We start from the raw sequence: 16,756 nt of genomic DNA, 5'->3' as shown, positions 1-16,756 counted from the left end.
CAGAAATCAAGACGAAAAAACATGAATTTTCCTTAATATGGTCAAATACAAAATTGGGCAAAATTCTGCCATAAAAACCAGGAAGACTTTTTTTTAGTAGTTAGGTAGTTAACCTAATGTAATAAGATGTCTGGTGACTCCCTAGAAGGTGAAAAAAGATGGTGGATATACGGTGGATAATTTTTGCTATTGCATGAAAATAAAAATCTGAAGTTGAATAAAAATACCAGAAATGTAAAATTCAAGTTATATTACCTATATTTAGTCATCTGATAACATTTTTTACCACACCGTTTAGTTTTCATAGCTTTTTAAAATGCCTCTCTATTTACAAAATGTGTGTACAAAAGAATAGAGATTTTACTGTGTAATTTGAACTATCCCCCCACTGATAAGAAAGTGCTTATTTTCAACAAGCTCGTGTAACACAAATAAAATCCCAAAAGTTATGAAACATAGGGGAAACTATAGATCGATAATTATTGGAATGTATGATCAATAGACATTTTTTGCCCGTACCTGGCCTTTAAAGTGAATATTAACTTGTCTTTTTATTATTGCCTAAACTAAAATATATTTGAAAATAATTAGAATACTACACATCCTATACTATGCCTAGGCATATTTAAAAACTATTTGTGTTCTTCTGTGCAACTTCTGTAAAATATTTTGTTTTAAATGATTTGTTGACATTTTCAAAGTGTCAGGCAAACATCTTTCTCTTATATTTTGCATTGCTGTTGTTGCACCATGATAATCAGATCTCAAATGAAATTCTAACAGACAATAAGCTGAGTTAATAATCAATTTATTTTAATTTTTGAAACAATTTGGTTTAATTCTGCTACCACAAAAATGATATACATCACATCATTTTATATATTAATCCTTGAGTACTTTTCTGGCAGTTAAAACGAGATGTGGAATTGTAAGCAATTACAATAGCCTGTTAACAAACTTTGTATTCAATTGTGTAGACTATTAGTTATCTGTGAATGAGTTTATTGTATAAAGTGTGGCAGAACAATGAATAACAATATATTTGCTGTTTGTTTACTATTCAGTAAAATATTTATTGAGAATAATAGAGTGTTGTTTGCCTATGCTTTGAACTTACTATATAGGAGAATGTACAAATTTGTAGTAGAGAAGAGTTACTGTATGTCTTTTTATGAAATTCATTGTTTTGGCTATTACTATTTGATTATTTAGGCTATAAAATAAATATAGGTTGAATGTGTATTTTTTATACCATGAGCAGTTAGATGGCGAGGCTGTCTAGTCATCTGCCTGTAACACATCTACAGCAAACAAATACAAATACTTCATATTTTGAAAAGTATTAATTTAATACAAATTTTTCTTAAATAGCAATTTCGGTGATAGATATAAATTTGAAGAAATTAATTTATCTTTTTTGTAGTTTAATACCATTGTAGTTAAATAATCAAAAATTGGATTTGGATATGATTTGAAATTAAAAGCAAATCACCGCCTACGACTGATTGTATAGAATTATGTAAAAGGCTTAATGCTTTAATTGTTCCTTTTAGTTTTATCTCATATTTGCTGCTGCTTCTCAGTGATTTCCATTGGTATGATGTTTAAAATCATATTTTTAAAATTGCATCAGTAGGTTAGTTATGAACAAAACAATTAATTGCCAGGTGACAAGGAAGAGGTGTTAAGGCATAGATCAAGTTCCCTGCTGCAAAAGATATCTTATACATGACTAAACCTAGAATTCATCAATAATTTCTCATCTAATATTAATGCACAATTATATATGCTTTATTGATGACTGATGAAATTGATACCAATATAAGACAAGAGTGGTTACTATATATACCAACACACAACATGTCAATCATTGTGATCAGTTCATTGTTTTTATAGCAGATAGTGTAATAGAAACATGCTGGAACTTATTTTTAAAACTTAATTAGTTCATGTAACACTATAAGGTCTGTTTCTGCTGAATAAACTACTAAATGTGTGCTGCCAAATAAACATTTATATCTGTGGTGTCAAAAACAAATGTTAACATTACCCAAAATGCAATGCGCTCATGTGGTCAAATGTTCAAGATGCTACTGTAATAAGGTCAATGGCGAAAGTAACTTATTTTGTGTTGTACCTAAGTTTTCAGCGATTGGATGTTTTCAATCGTTTATTTTTTTGCAGAAGAAATAAGAATGGTGTACAGTATGTATGATCTATGTCTAATTATTAAAATACAATAAGTATTAGAATACTCTTAATTTTTAAATTATTTTAAAGAAAAAGTAATCTGCTAGTCTACAAAGAAAAAGTTTTTTTTTTTGTCAGGTCACATTTTTATAAAGTGTTTATTGCTAAAGAGGTACCATATCCCTGAAATTAATGAACTGTGTAATTTGTTCCATTCTTTCTAGTTTATATCATAAAAAACATGTGAAGTTAAACATTACCAGATGTTAACTAATTGCTCATTGGTCAATATACTTGACCTGAAGATCCCTATCTGGTGGTCAGTTGTGTTTTAATTTTCATTGTATTATTAGATATTAGATGAGTATCATTTGAAAATAGCTTCTGTGTATATCATGATTGTTAATAAATAAAAGACAATATCCATTTATTTGGAAAATAATACATACAGCAATATTTAATTACACTAAAATCTCTCAATGACATACCCTGTACAGTACAGAAAATATTAACATTTATTAAAGTTTTTTGAATTTTTGACAATTGATAGCAATAAAAGAATTTCTTAATTTTTTGTTTAGGCCTATGATAATTGTTAGATCAAGTACAATCATGCACTTACCAGTAAAAGAACTTTTCATGATAGTTTAGTAGTGCAAGTGCCTTTTATATTTGCAATCAATTTTTGGTAACTATGGTTTTTCCTTGGTCGTATGCTATTTTGATGGAATTCTCTTACCACCAGACAGACAATTAAGCTTGTTTAGTTTAGGCCTACTTATATGTGTAAGAGCAATGGTCTTTATGGTGATTGGTTTGATGTCAATGCAATTGTTTACAATGTGCTTATATTGTCATTAATTTGGATGTTTGAATTACATGAGTCATGTAAACTGAGAATGTGCACTTTAAAAACATGAATATTGTGTAGAATAATCTAAACTTTACACATCGCAATACTATAAAACAAATGTATACCTATTTTTTTTTACCTATGACACATAAACAATTGAGATAAATATAATAAATATTTTTTATGAAGACTGTTTTTGGGTCACATACAGTACTTAGACAAGACCCATGTACACCAGCCAACATAGCAATAAGCTATTATTTCAGCAACACTACCAATATAAAATTTCGAGGAAGACCGAGAACCACCCTACCAATAACTCTCAGCAACGACCTACTCACCCTTTATAAGCATAATACAGACATTAAGTATCCCGGACAATTGAAAACCAAGAAAGACATGAAACAACTTAAAGAACTAGCCAATGAAAGATCAGACTGGAAGAAACTAGTAAAAGAGATTTACGGAGCAGCCCAAGCGGAAATGTCGGCAGACTTTTCAGCGGAAAGGCAGTAATAATAATAATATACTGTTTCAGCTTCTTTTAAAATAATGAATATACTGTTTTCTACATTGGTGTATTCTTGGCTTGCTATAATATATTGTGACCTGAAATCTATGCTACTTCACACAATTCTTATTAGACCCATTCTCAAATTTATTATTCGTAATTCATTGATGGAAAGAGTAAATTTTAGAGTCTTCATTAACAAAGTACTGTAATTGGTTTCATTCAAAGGCAGCTAGACTCTCTCATCCAGGCTTCAATATGGCTATTATCACGTTTCCATATTCAATTAATTTTATTGATTTCGTTATTAAGGTTGAAAGCAATTAGTTGACAGGTTTCTCCTTCATTCCTAGTAGGTTGTAAAGTATCGCAAGAATAAACAAAATCATTTAACATTAATGTACACACTAGATGGTCACTGGTTATCTAGTGATCGTCTTGTGTGAATCAGTACCAACAAAAAAATATTTTAAATTTTAAAGATGTTTTGTATGTATTGTATAATTAAATCATACTTTGATTTAGGTTATTTTGTAGTTTTAATAAAGTTAATCACTTCTGTTCCGTAGAGAAAAAAACGAAAAAAATAATGTTTTCACTTATAAAATAACATAATAAATGGTTAAATTCAACCAAAAATCCATTGGCTGGCAGCCAATTTAGCCATTTTTTGCTTTAAAATCACAGTTTTTTTCAGGTAAATAAATTTTGTTTATATCCAATTTTTGGTCAAAGTGGATAACTATTAAATATTAAAATGGCATACGCAACAAAACAAATTTTATAAATAATTTTTCAGGGGGACAATACATCTTTAAATCCTAATCTATCATTTTATGTTGCATAATATCATTGTTTTGGATGTTAAGATTAGTTGACATAAATCAGTAAAAATAAAATGGTGAAACTAAATGGTGAAAATATTTTTAATGTTTTGTATTCATTGAATTTAATTTAGTAGGAGTAATTAATTAATAGTGAGCAGCGCACATGTGAAATTAACCTATCAAATGGCAAGAATACACTTAAGTGTGTGTTTAATTACTATATTACTATTATTTACAAATTAAAATTTCCATTATTTCAATTATTAAAAAACTGTCTCTTTAATATGCAAAATATGGTTTAGTAAATTATAAGTATAAGAAAACTGACAAAAATTATCTCTTCAACTCAGGGCAAGGCAAATTGATTTCCAATTCATTCTAAATCTAGTTTGAGTTGAGTGGAGATCTTGTTTTTAACAGATTACTTTAGAAGCAAAACTGAAGAAGAATTGGATAAGTACTCAAATAAAAGGAGTTAGATGTTAAAGATAGATAGGATGTTACTCGCAAAACAATGTTCTCTCTGTACTAAGCTTGTACTAAAACATGTTTGTCATCAACATGGCGTCAGTGATTTAATTGAACGCTCATTTTGACGTTATAGCCTACTCTCAGCATGAGAGCTTATTCATATCATGAATTTTGGCCAAATTTTGAAACACTTCTTTTATTTTAGAAATAAACCCTTAGGTTAGAAATGGTATACCCTTAAAAAAAATAATAATACTAAGGTCTATTTAAGGTGGGGTTTGCTGGATAGGATGTTTGCTAGAATCAATGCTAGAACCCATAAAATAAAACTTATCAGAATTATGTTGCTATACTGTAGGACTGCTGATGTGTGAATCATTAATTGTTTTTTTAACAACGTAGTTTTGCTAATGATAACAAACTGGAATTATGAATTGGATTATATTTCTCTAAAGTCGATTTAATTTATTTTAAGTGGAAGACTTGAAGGGACTGTGTCTCCACCATTTTTGGGACTTTCAATACAATACAATATTACAAATGAAATTTTAAAATACTTTTATATCTCTTCAGAATTAGATAATTATTTGATGTCATTCACTGGGTGACCTCTAACCTTGAACATGCAATTTGGTTTTAATGACAACATAACATTTTAAAATTAAAATACTGATATCACATAATATTAACATGTATAGGTTAAAAAAAACTTAATTATCCTTAAAATGAGTTTAGTTCGAGTTTGATTTCAAAACACGGATGTGTACAAAGAATTATTTACATAAAAGTTATTTTACATTTTTAAGGATGAAGTTTGCTTTGCTTCAAGTTAGTAATTCATTGTGCAATGGGTGCAAAATCTCCTCCATTTTTTTACTTGACAAAGAATATGAGTTTCAATGCACTAGTGTTTTTCCTCAGTTCAGTAACCTAATTAAGTTATTGCACATTTTTTTGGCTCTGAGGCTTCACTTGCACCCAAACCCAGAATAGCTTTGTTATGAGTTGCAAAGAAATTAAACATTGAGTTCCAGGTGGCAGTCATCTTCTTTAAATCAAAACACATCATTAGCTCAATAACATACGGTACATAACATACAGTAGTATTTTTAATTGCACATATTACAGCATTTATTATAAACTAGAATGCCCTGTAGTCCTATTTATTATGTATAATATCGCTATGATTGGTAAAATTTGAATCCTATTAATTATGTCAATGTATTCACTAGACCAGATTGTACGGTCATGTGCTTATCGCGTTGATTAGTATAAAGCTTAATGTTATTTGAAACTTATCAGATAATTCCTGCTGAAAGATCAATGTTTTAATTTACTTAATTGCAAATAATGCATATTGATATGTTTGAGTTGTTGTTGCCAGATGAATGTATTTCAATATAAATTTTGTAACCTTTGGCATACAAACGTCTTCTACAGTACTGCCTGTCCATTGTAGAATATATATAATGATTTTTCAATGTGAATCAAAATCTTCATTTTGTCGAAAAAAATGTTTTTCCTAGTGCCCTGCCCAGTATAATAAACAATAATTGTTTGAATGTAAAGAGTTTATTCCTTTATTGTAACATAGTAGATTCTTGACATTTGATTGGAGGATTGTGGGTCAGATGATATTCAATAACTACTATATGCATTTTAAGTGCAATCTTGTAAATTATCCCATTGAATTTTGTTGTATGTGGTTCATCCTTGTTACAAAATGAGCAACAACCACACGCAACACGAGACTAGGTTGTTGACTGGGCACTTTCGAAAATCAACCTGTAGTGTGCGCCGTCTATAGAATTGGAATGAACTACCTCCACAAATGGTTTAGGCCTTGGCCTAGCCTCTTGTTAAAAGTAGAGTGTATTTCAATGGAATTAAATACTCCTAAACAGCTTATTGCAAAAAACTAAACAACATGCCTTTATTATGTCAGATGAGATTGGGTGAAATGTGAGAGATTTGTAGGGTTATAGTAGTACAAGTTATTTTAGTTTGGCTATCATCTCAGCTGTTCTAGGTAAACAACTACATGTAAAATGACTACACTTTTGAAATCAAGATATTCACTATTTCCAAGATTGTGTAAATTTAAATGCAAATAAAACTTAATTGTACATAACATAAATGTCATTAAATACCTAATTACCATATTCTGTACAAATATGTAGAACAGATTACTCTATTCAAAACCTGCTTTTGGGAATGAAAATGTTTTAAATCCATATTTTTATCTACCAACATTTCGATGTATTTTATGATGCGATATGTGAATAAAATGCATCGATATGAATTGAATTATGCGATATGAATGAAATGCTTTTAATAAAATGAAATGTTTTGAATGAATTGTTTTAATAAAATGAAATGTTTTGAATGAAATGTTTTGAATGAATTGAATTGAATGCTGTAAAATGGCGTCATATCATTTCCACTGCACTATCTTGGTAGCTTGACCGTGTAGGAGAAGAGTATACCAAGGTTGAGGAAAAAACTTGTGAGCGGGAGTGTCATATGCCGGAATAGTTTGACTTTTCATCGAGAACTAGTCTGCCGCTTTCGACTAACTTCCCGCTTACTGATGTCAGTGAGAGAACATATACACAGAACATATATACAGATAGAACATATGCTATTAAGTATAGCAATTCATTTTACAATTTTTAGGCAACAAATCCTGTATCTGACACTGGGGCAATGTGTTATATTTAAAGAATGAAGACTTTTAGCCCACCTTTGTGTGAATGGTGTATGTTAATTTGTAGAAATATATATTTGTATACTAATAATCATGTTTTTTTTTTTATTTCAGCTTCATTCTATGGAACAAGTTTCATCCACCTTCCACTTGAAGATGTCTCCTCTGAGAATGAAATCTCTTTTCAGTTCCGTACCAGTCGTACAAGAGGACTATTGTTTATGGCTGTAGGCCAAACAGATTACTGCATAATACAGATTGAATCTTCCAGAATACATGTATGGATGCAAGTTGGATCAGGTGAAATTCATATGACCCTTGACCAGAAGATCAAGGTCAATGACCTTGAATGGCATCAGATATCTATTGAGCAACTTGAAGGATCAGTCAAGCTTTCTGTTGATCAGAAATTCTCAAAAATAGTTGTTCTCCCTGGAAATAATTATGTATTTGATGTGACAGATGGAATATATATCGGAGGCACATCAATTTACTTTAATCACACTTATTCAAGTAAAGTGGAAAAGTCATTTAGGGGCTGCATTGAGAATGTCTTATTTAATAATATTGATGTATTCCAGCTGGCTCTGGAAACTGATGATGCCACATCAAATGACATCACTCCAAACTGCAGCGCACAATTTGTTGCTGCCCCAAATGACCCTATAAGCTTTTTATCGGACACAGCATATTTACAGATGCCAAGATGGGCTATATTAACAAGAGGTTCATTTGCTTGTTGGTTGAAAACTTCCGTTTCAAATGGTTTAATTCTCTATCAAGGAGGAATCACAGAGGATTTCATTGCTGTAGAATTAAAAGATGGGAAAGTACGTACAACTTTTAATCGAGGAAGCGGTGCTGTAGACTTCAGTTCTAGTATACAAATTGATAACTCAAATTGGCATTATTTAATCATTGAATTTACAGACACATCAATAAGTATTAGCGTTGATTATGAAGCAGAGGTCCAAGAGCTGGAAGCAGATTCCGAAATATTTAACATGAATGGAATGATGTTTATCGGTGGTGTTGTGCTAAAGTCGCGTCTTGATGCACTTCAAAGTGGCATTCATTCTATAACGCATTCAAGTAGAGGTGGTTCATTTCAAGGATGTATACGTGATATTGAAGTAAATAATCAACAGCTAACCCTAGCTGATACACGTGTTACACATGGCGTTAGCATGGGATGTATTTACCAATTTCCTTGTTACGATAATCCATGCAAAGCAGATGAACTTTGCACAGATGTAGGTACAGAGAACTATGAATGTAATTGTGCCTCACAAAGCTGCAATGCAGATTTTACCACTACAATGGACCCAACGTTATACATCTCCCAATCAACTAAAACAATTACAACGCTTCCTCCAGTAGATGTCATTAACGAACCAATTAGCACAAAACCGGTGACATTACTAGAAGGTGGCAGGGTCACTATAACGTCAAATAATATTCGCTTGAACATTGATCTTACATTATACGGTTTACGTCCATCACAAATTTTGTTTCGCCAGCAAAAACCGCCGAAGCATGGTGGATTGTATCGATATGTTTTAAGGAAGAATGATAAAACAGAGCAATTTACTCTACTCGATTTAAGTGGTTCTTCTAAGATTACATATCGGCATGATGGTAGTGAACATTTCAAAGATAAGATCAAGCTAGTGTTGGAAGTGCTTGGGAAGAACAACTTACCAGAACAGTTTGAAAATGCTGAATTTAATTTAGATGTGAATGTAATACCTGTGAATGACCCACCAAAACTTTTGATACCATCTGATAACATTCTTAAAATAATTCAAAGGTCCAGCATTGTATTGTCGTCAACTGAACTAAATGCTAATGATCCTGATACAGACCCAAGCAATTTAACATACTCTGTTTTAGATTCAAGAAAAATTGGCTATGTAACGGTAGACAATTTACGTACAAAAGATTTTACACAAGCTGATGTTAATGCAGGGAGGGTATTTTTTGTACACACTGGGCCTACAAATAAATCACGAGTTACACTACGTGTTAATGATGGATTTAAATATAGCCGGCCAGTGCCATTACGAATTGAAGCAGTCCCTTTAGAGCTGTCTGTGATTCATGGTACTAAATTGCGTGTCAATCCAGGAAATTCTGTCATCATAACAAAAGAGAATTTAGATATAGAATCAAATGCCAACAATCAAGAACTAGACGTAAGCTATGAAATAGTTGCTAATCCACGATATGGTGAGATACAGAAAAATACAAATGGAAAACTTTGGAAAAAGGTTAACATATTCACTCAACGGCATATTGATAAACACAAGTTACGATACATTCTTAATAATTATGGAACCGGTCGAAAGCGTGATGGCTTTTCTGTTCGTGCGACTTGCTTGGATCAAACCAGTGAGGATATACGAGTTTTAGTAAATATACTTATAACTGAAATTAGAATCTTGAACAACACTGGATTAACACTTAATAAACAACGACAAGGATTGATTACACAGGAAAGTTTGTCAGCAGATGTTATAGATGCACCCTTTCCATCACCAGTAAGATTTAATATACTCAGACCTCCATTGAAAGGTCATTTGCTAAAAAATGGAGACAAAATAATGGGTGGTCAAAATTTCACTCAAAGAGATATAAATAATGGAATCATAGAGTATAAAATAAATGATGATGTTGGTCAAACTATTAATGATTCTTTCCTCTTTCAAGCTTTTGTTTCTAATGCGCAATCATCACACTTGAAATTCAATCTTTCTTTTGTCTCGGAAGTTGGACCAGTAAATGTGACAAATTTGGGAATCACAGTTAAAGAAGGTGCATCAGGCCTTATAACTGCTCAACAATTATATGTGAGTGTTGAGGAAAATGAGGATTTTGAGTTCATTTTAACATCAACTTTGCAGCATGGTTCTTTGCAGCTGATTGATTCAACATCTAAAATTGTATCTAGAAATATTTCATCATTTTTTAACAGTGATCTTGTGGATGGTGCTGTTCGCTACCAACATGATCATTCAGAAGGTTTTAACGACTCATTTAATTTCTTAGCATCAACTTCATTTGTTGACCAAGCCGGAATAATGCATGAAGTGCAACAGCCTGGATACTTTAATATAACTGTGATTTTGATCAATGATCATAAACCTAAACGTACTGTAGACAAACCTTTTCATGTTGTCCGGAATGGGAAGAAACTTCTCACCAACAGAGATTTGAAATTTGTAGATGACGATATCAATTTTGATAACGCTGATATTGAATACAGAAGACAGGGAATACGCAATGGACAGTTTGTTTGGGTTCATGATGTTGAAACGCAAGTATATAGGTTTCGCCAGAGAGATATTGATGACGAAAAATTGTTATTTAAGCACAACGGTGTGGATGAGGCTCGCATGTTGTTGGTTGTTAGAGATGATGATCAAAGTCGATTAACAACTTCTTATTTTAAAGTCATAGCTTCTGATCCATTTCTCACTGTTACAACCAATTCTGAATTGCCTGTAAAACATGGTGCTACCACTACTATTACTGGTTCATACTTACAACTTGAAACAAATATGAATATAAAGGACAAAAATGTTGTTGTTGATATTGTGAAACCTGCAGTATTTGGACAAATCCTGAATCTTGGTTCCCCAGTTTCATCATTTACATTTGAAGATATGTATTTGGAGAAAATTGAGTACCAGAGTACGGAACAGACAAATACTCAAGAAAATCTAAAGGATAGTTTTGATTTTGTTGTTGTTTCTAGAGATCTAGTCACGGATGGATCACTTACCATTAGCATTTATGTTGAAAGTCATCAGGTTCCGCCAAAGATTTTCAAGAACAAGCCCTTTTTTGTGGAACAAGGCAAAGCTGTTGTCCTGAGCAAGTCAAACCTTAGAGTATACCATGAGAATTCTTTACCAGGCGATATTATTTTTATGGTGAATAAATTACCTAGATATGGTATTTTACAATTGAACTCCAATAGACATACAAGAAAAAGAAGAGATGCAGAATTCACTTTTACCCAGCATGATGTCAATCAAGGAAGAGTAGAATATATTCAAACCAAAGATGCAGGTGAAAGTCAAGATACATTTACATACGATGTTAATAATGGACAATCAATGCTTTATAATCTTACATTTATTATTGAAATTGCACCAGATATTATTCCACTAACTATTAACAATATCACCGTGAAAGAAGGTGGATCTAAAGCAATAACACCAGAAATCATTAGTATTGACCATCCATACTATGAAGGAGATGATTACATCATCCAACTGACTGCCAATCCATCACATGGAATATTGGATCACTATAGATATGCAGGAGTTCCTATCACCAGTTTCAGAAAGGAAGATATCCAAGATGAGTTTGTCTACTATGTTCATGATGGTAGCAATACCCTGCTTGATAGCTTCTCTTTCATTGCAAATTTCACCAAAATTGGTAAGGTCAGCAACACATACAAAATGCTGGTTAATGTGATAACTGTTAATGATCACAAACCAAATGTTCTGGTAAATAAAGGACTTGGGGTTATCATTAACTCTACTGCAATTCTTTCTGGAGATGTACTAAGAACCGTTGATGAAGATTCTGGTCCTAATGAACTTGTGTACACATTAACTTCAGCAAATAATGGTCACTTGGTTATGAAAGGAGCTAGGAACCAATCGATTTTGACATTTACCCAGCAAGATCTGGATGAGGGAAAAGTCATTTTTGTACACACAGGTAATACACTAAAACAGAATACAATATTCAATGTGTACTAATCAGTTTTTGCAATAAGTAAACATGTTTCGTTCAAAAATATGTCACTCCAAATGAGAGATTTCTTGAGAAATTACTGTGCTGTGAATTAGTGTATTTACTTTTATTCAGTTATGACGCAGATGTTATTAATAATGTCTGAATGCCTTTTATTTATTGTATAAAATAGTAATTTCCATTTTATTTGTTTTTCTTCTAGGTTCCCGTACGGGTGGATTTCCTTTTCATGTTACAGATGGTACCCACACTTCAAATCGACAGATATTCAGCATTACAGCAAAAGAACTTAGAATACGCTTAACAAGTAACCAACCTTTCAAAGTTAGTACTCATTCTTTAAAACCAATCACAATTGATAACATGCTGGTTACTGCCAATCAGGACATTGAAATTCAAGGATATTCTATCACTTATGTCATCACTCAGAATCCTCAGCATGGAGAGCTTGTAAACCTAACTTCTGCAACCAGTCCTTCACACCTTCAAGTTAGCCAGTTTACACAGAATGACATCACAAAAGGCACTATATGTTATCTACATACAGATATACATAATCCAGCAACACATGATTCTTTCAGATTTGATGTTTTTGTTCCCTTTTCACAAAACCTCACTAATCAAATGGTTAACATTACTATTACCCCACTTCAGGCTAATGAGAGCATGAAGATACATAATAGTGGTTTGAATGTAACAGAAGGCGAACAAGTTGTCATTCGTGTCACAAATCTGTTTACTGAGAAACTCTTTACATTTCCATCAGAAAATGATGGAAAAGATGAAAATCTCAAAATTCTGTATGCTATAACTGAACTTCCAAATAAAGGAATTCTCAAGTTAAATAATATTGATATGGGATTAAATGAAACCTTTACAAATCAAAACATAGAAAAGAATGAGCTTACGTATGTGCATGATGATTCAGACACTGAAAAAGACTTCATAAAAATCAAAGTTGCACTTGTAAATGAACAGAATTTGGTTGTTACTAGTCAAAGTGAACTTATTAATATTACTATTACTCCAGTTAATGATGAAATGTTTGAGATTGTTACAAAGCAGTTATTGATGAAGGTTCCACAAGGAGCAGAATATGTTGTCACTAAAAATGACTTGCAGACCATCGATCAAGACACTCCACCAGATCAGATAGTATACAAACTTCTTACTCAACCAACCAATGGGTATATTGCTTTAAAATCTAACAGACAGCTCCATGTCATGACATTCACACAAGGAGACATAAACTCACATGATATACTGTTTATTCAGGATGGCAGTACAACACCAGGTGCCATTACCTTTGAAGTCTCAGATGGTGCTCATAAACCTTTGTTCAAACTCCTCAGTGTTAAAATCATTCCAACCACAATAGACGTAATGCCTGGTAAAGATATTTTTCTTCTTCAAGGAAACACTGAAAAATTCCTTGACAGATCCAATTTAAATTCAACAACAAATGGTAACAAATTGCAACTTGCTTACAACATTACTACAGCACCAACATTTGGAAATTTTGTAATGCAAGGGAAAGTTGTAACAGTATTTTTACAAGATGACGTTGACAGGGAACTGGTTCAGTACGTACAGTGGGATCTTTCTGTATCTGATGATAGTTTCTCATATGTTGCAACAGTTGATGAGACAATTTCTCAAGAGTACTCGCTTAACATCACTGTTGTACCTGCATTTGTTCTTAACAGTTTCAATGTCACTACTGAAGATACATTCCAACTTTCTACAGATCAAATCAATGCAACCAAGCTTCAAGAGAGTACTGGGACAGATCTTCTCTTTACCATTGCAGATAACCCAGCTTATGGTGCCATAATAAATGCATCAACATCGATACAATTATCAGAATTTACATTCATGGATCTAACAGAAGGTTTTGTTGCTGTTGAAATGCATCATGTTGATCTTGAGGATAATGAAACATTGACTGATATGTACAGTTTACTTGTTAGCTCAACAAAAGCCCAACCTGTTCAATTAAATGGATTTTTTACAATATTCCCCTCTCCCTTTCAGCCTACCACAGAAATATTTGAAACAACTTCATTTGATACAGGTAGTGGTACAGTAGGTGGGCCTAATTTTGATGCAGACTTTGATCTGTCCATTGTTGGCAAAGATATTGGCACAGAAGAACCACTTACAACATTACCTGTGTATATTGAAGAGAATATTGACACTGTTCCTTCTGACAGTAGTCTGTTTCCAATTATCATTCCAATCATTATTGTAATCATTGCTTTTCTTATCATAATATTTGTAATAGTTTTAGTTGTAGTGAAAAAAAAGCGAAAGGAAAGTAATAGTGGACGAGAGTCGCCATATCCAGACATGGATGGTGGGCCATACCCGGGCGCTTCAACAATACCAGGACGAGCTGGTATTTTACCTCCTCTCAATGTGTGTGCTGTGAATTATAGTGCAGCATCGCATGAATTTCCATACAATGGATCTGGTTCACTACATCGTCCTGTGGCAAGTCCAGCAGTACCACAAGTAACTGTCACAGCACTTGGACGTCCTCCTTCTCCGTCCTCTATTAAGAAATCGTCCATGGTAAGTATAAATTCAAATGGCACAGGTTCATTGTCTTATAGTCTATCTCATGACTCTCATGGAATGCATACTCCTAAATTAAAAAAGAGCCAGTATTGGGTCTAATATCTCAAGATTTATTTTGCATAATTATGCATGATCTCTGATATTTGTTATGTTAATACAAGTTACCATTGTATGCTTTCATAATAGCCATAGTGCCCAATTCTGCTCAGTTGCACTGCCTAAAAGGTGTAAAGCACGTACAGGCCTGTTTCTTAACAAAGCAAGATTACATTGTAGCTTAACTTATTACTCGAACCATTACTGGTTTGTCAGTTGGTTTTTATTGTCAGTATTATCCACAGAAAGTAAAACTAAACCCATATTAGCTTTGTTTGTGTTACCTACTGTAACATACCTGTGTTTTTTATTTTTTATTTCATACATTTTATAATACTGTAGTTTAAAAACAATTGATGATTTATACAGTATTATTCGTTTATTGTATTTTATGACAATATCAATTTGATAATCTTTTTGATTTACTTTTCAAATTCCAAACACCAAAGAAAGTAGTGTAAGTTTATAAGAACATGTATGATGTATATTAGAAATGGATTGAAACACAAACCGTATAATGCTTTTTTAATTTCAAGTTTTACAAACAGTATTACTATATCAATTTAACAGTTTTAAACATAAAAAACTACTGTTTTTAATTGAAGTTTTTAATTTATACAAAGTATTTATTAAGTTTGAAAAAACATAGATTAGTTTTTTTTATTTGTAGAACTATTTAAAAAAAACATTTCAATATATTTAAATTTTTAAAGGAAAAAAAATGTTTGGCTATCTACCAAGTAACAATGTAATATACAGTAATAATGTCTATTTTCCAACATGAATTACGCGGTTTTGGGAGATTGGTGGCGCTGAACATTCTTTTTTTTAAAATAATGTAAATACTGACTTTAGTGTTGTTAGTAGTCTATTTCATCTTGTACATATTTCATTTTACTATTGTTTATAAATATGCTAATATAATATATTTATGTTTAAAAGTTGACCATAGTCTTTTTTATGCTAATTATGTTTTAGATACAATAAATATATCAAATGTATGCAACTCCAAAAACCAGTCTACATTGTATTTATTAGACTATTTCTCACTAAGAAGTGTCCATTTATTATTTACCACGATATGACATTATTAAGTGCAAGAGGATTTATTTGCATATATAAAAGAGAAGAAATGAAATATATGGTATATAATCATGGGGTTTATCACAAAATGATTTATTTGCATATAAAAGAGAAGAATTGAAATATATGGTATATATTCATGGGGTTTATCTTTAAATCTCTCCTCAAAACCCACCTTTTTAATTTGTAATTTTTTCTAAATTTGTCTGTCTTTGTAAAGCGCATTGAGGCTTTCATCATAATGCGCTATATCAAGTACCAGTTATTATTATTATTATTAAAATAAATGCAATCACAATGCATACTCAAGTGTTCAAGTTTGGCCGTCGTCAATACTGATGATTGGTTACCATCTGTTCACATCTCTTATCTCTACCTGTTTTTCAAAGCAGGTCCGTTTTGAGCAAGACGTTTGCTTACACTAAATTCGATCCTGTCAATTCATTGATGTTATCAAACTATTGTTTATTCTTACGTCCTCTCTTTCGCTTCACTTCTACCTTTCCTTCTATTATCTGATGATGTCGTAATTATTGCTGTTTCTTTTTTTCATTTATTCGATATTTTATTTATTGTCTCATTTACTTTATCTGTTTACTTAGTTAATTATTATTTTAGTTTAGAAAGGGTCTTATGACAAGAATATTTTATTCTTCTAGTGTAGA

General features: G+C 31.9%; 1 protein-coding gene across 1 annotated transcript; it reads left to right on the top strand.

Annotated features, from left to right (window-relative positions):
- Positions 1–3,442: 3,442 nt before the first annotated feature.
- LOC144845724 (chondroitin sulfate proteoglycan 4-like) lies at positions 3,443–16,048 on the top strand. Its single transcript, XM_078703152.1, has 4 exons — positions 3,443–3,555; positions 5,058–5,071; positions 7,674–12,296; positions 12,535–16,048. The coding sequence occupies exons 1-4, from the start codon at positions 3,443–3,445 to the stop codon at positions 15,009–15,011; spliced, it is 7,227 nt and encodes a 2,408-aa protein (XP_078559278.1). The 3' UTR covers positions 15,012–16,048.
- Positions 16,049–16,756: the final 708 nt, after the last annotated feature.

The sequence above is a fragment of the Antedon bifida genome, chromosome 6 (assembly GCF_963402885.1).
Source record: "Antedon bifida chromosome 6, ecAntBifi1.1, whole genome shotgun sequence".
NCBI classification, from domain to species: domain Eukaryota; kingdom Metazoa; phylum Echinodermata; class Crinoidea; order Comatulida; family Antedonidae; genus Antedon; species Antedon bifida.
The sequence above is the reverse complement of the archived record's forward strand: the minus strand, read 5'-3'. Positions and strand labels throughout refer to the sequence as shown.

What these genes read in the sequence shown, in the direction of transcription:
- LOC144845724 (XM_078703152.1), top strand. Translation starts at nt 3,443, where the DNA reads ATGAAACAACTTAAAGAACTAGCCAATGAAAGATCAGACTGGAAGAAA. An exon ending in AGTCATTTTTGTACACACAG is followed by an intron (nt 12,297 to 12,534) that starts GTAATACACTAA and finishes TTTTTCTTCTAG; the next exon opens with GTTCCCGTACGGGTGGATTT.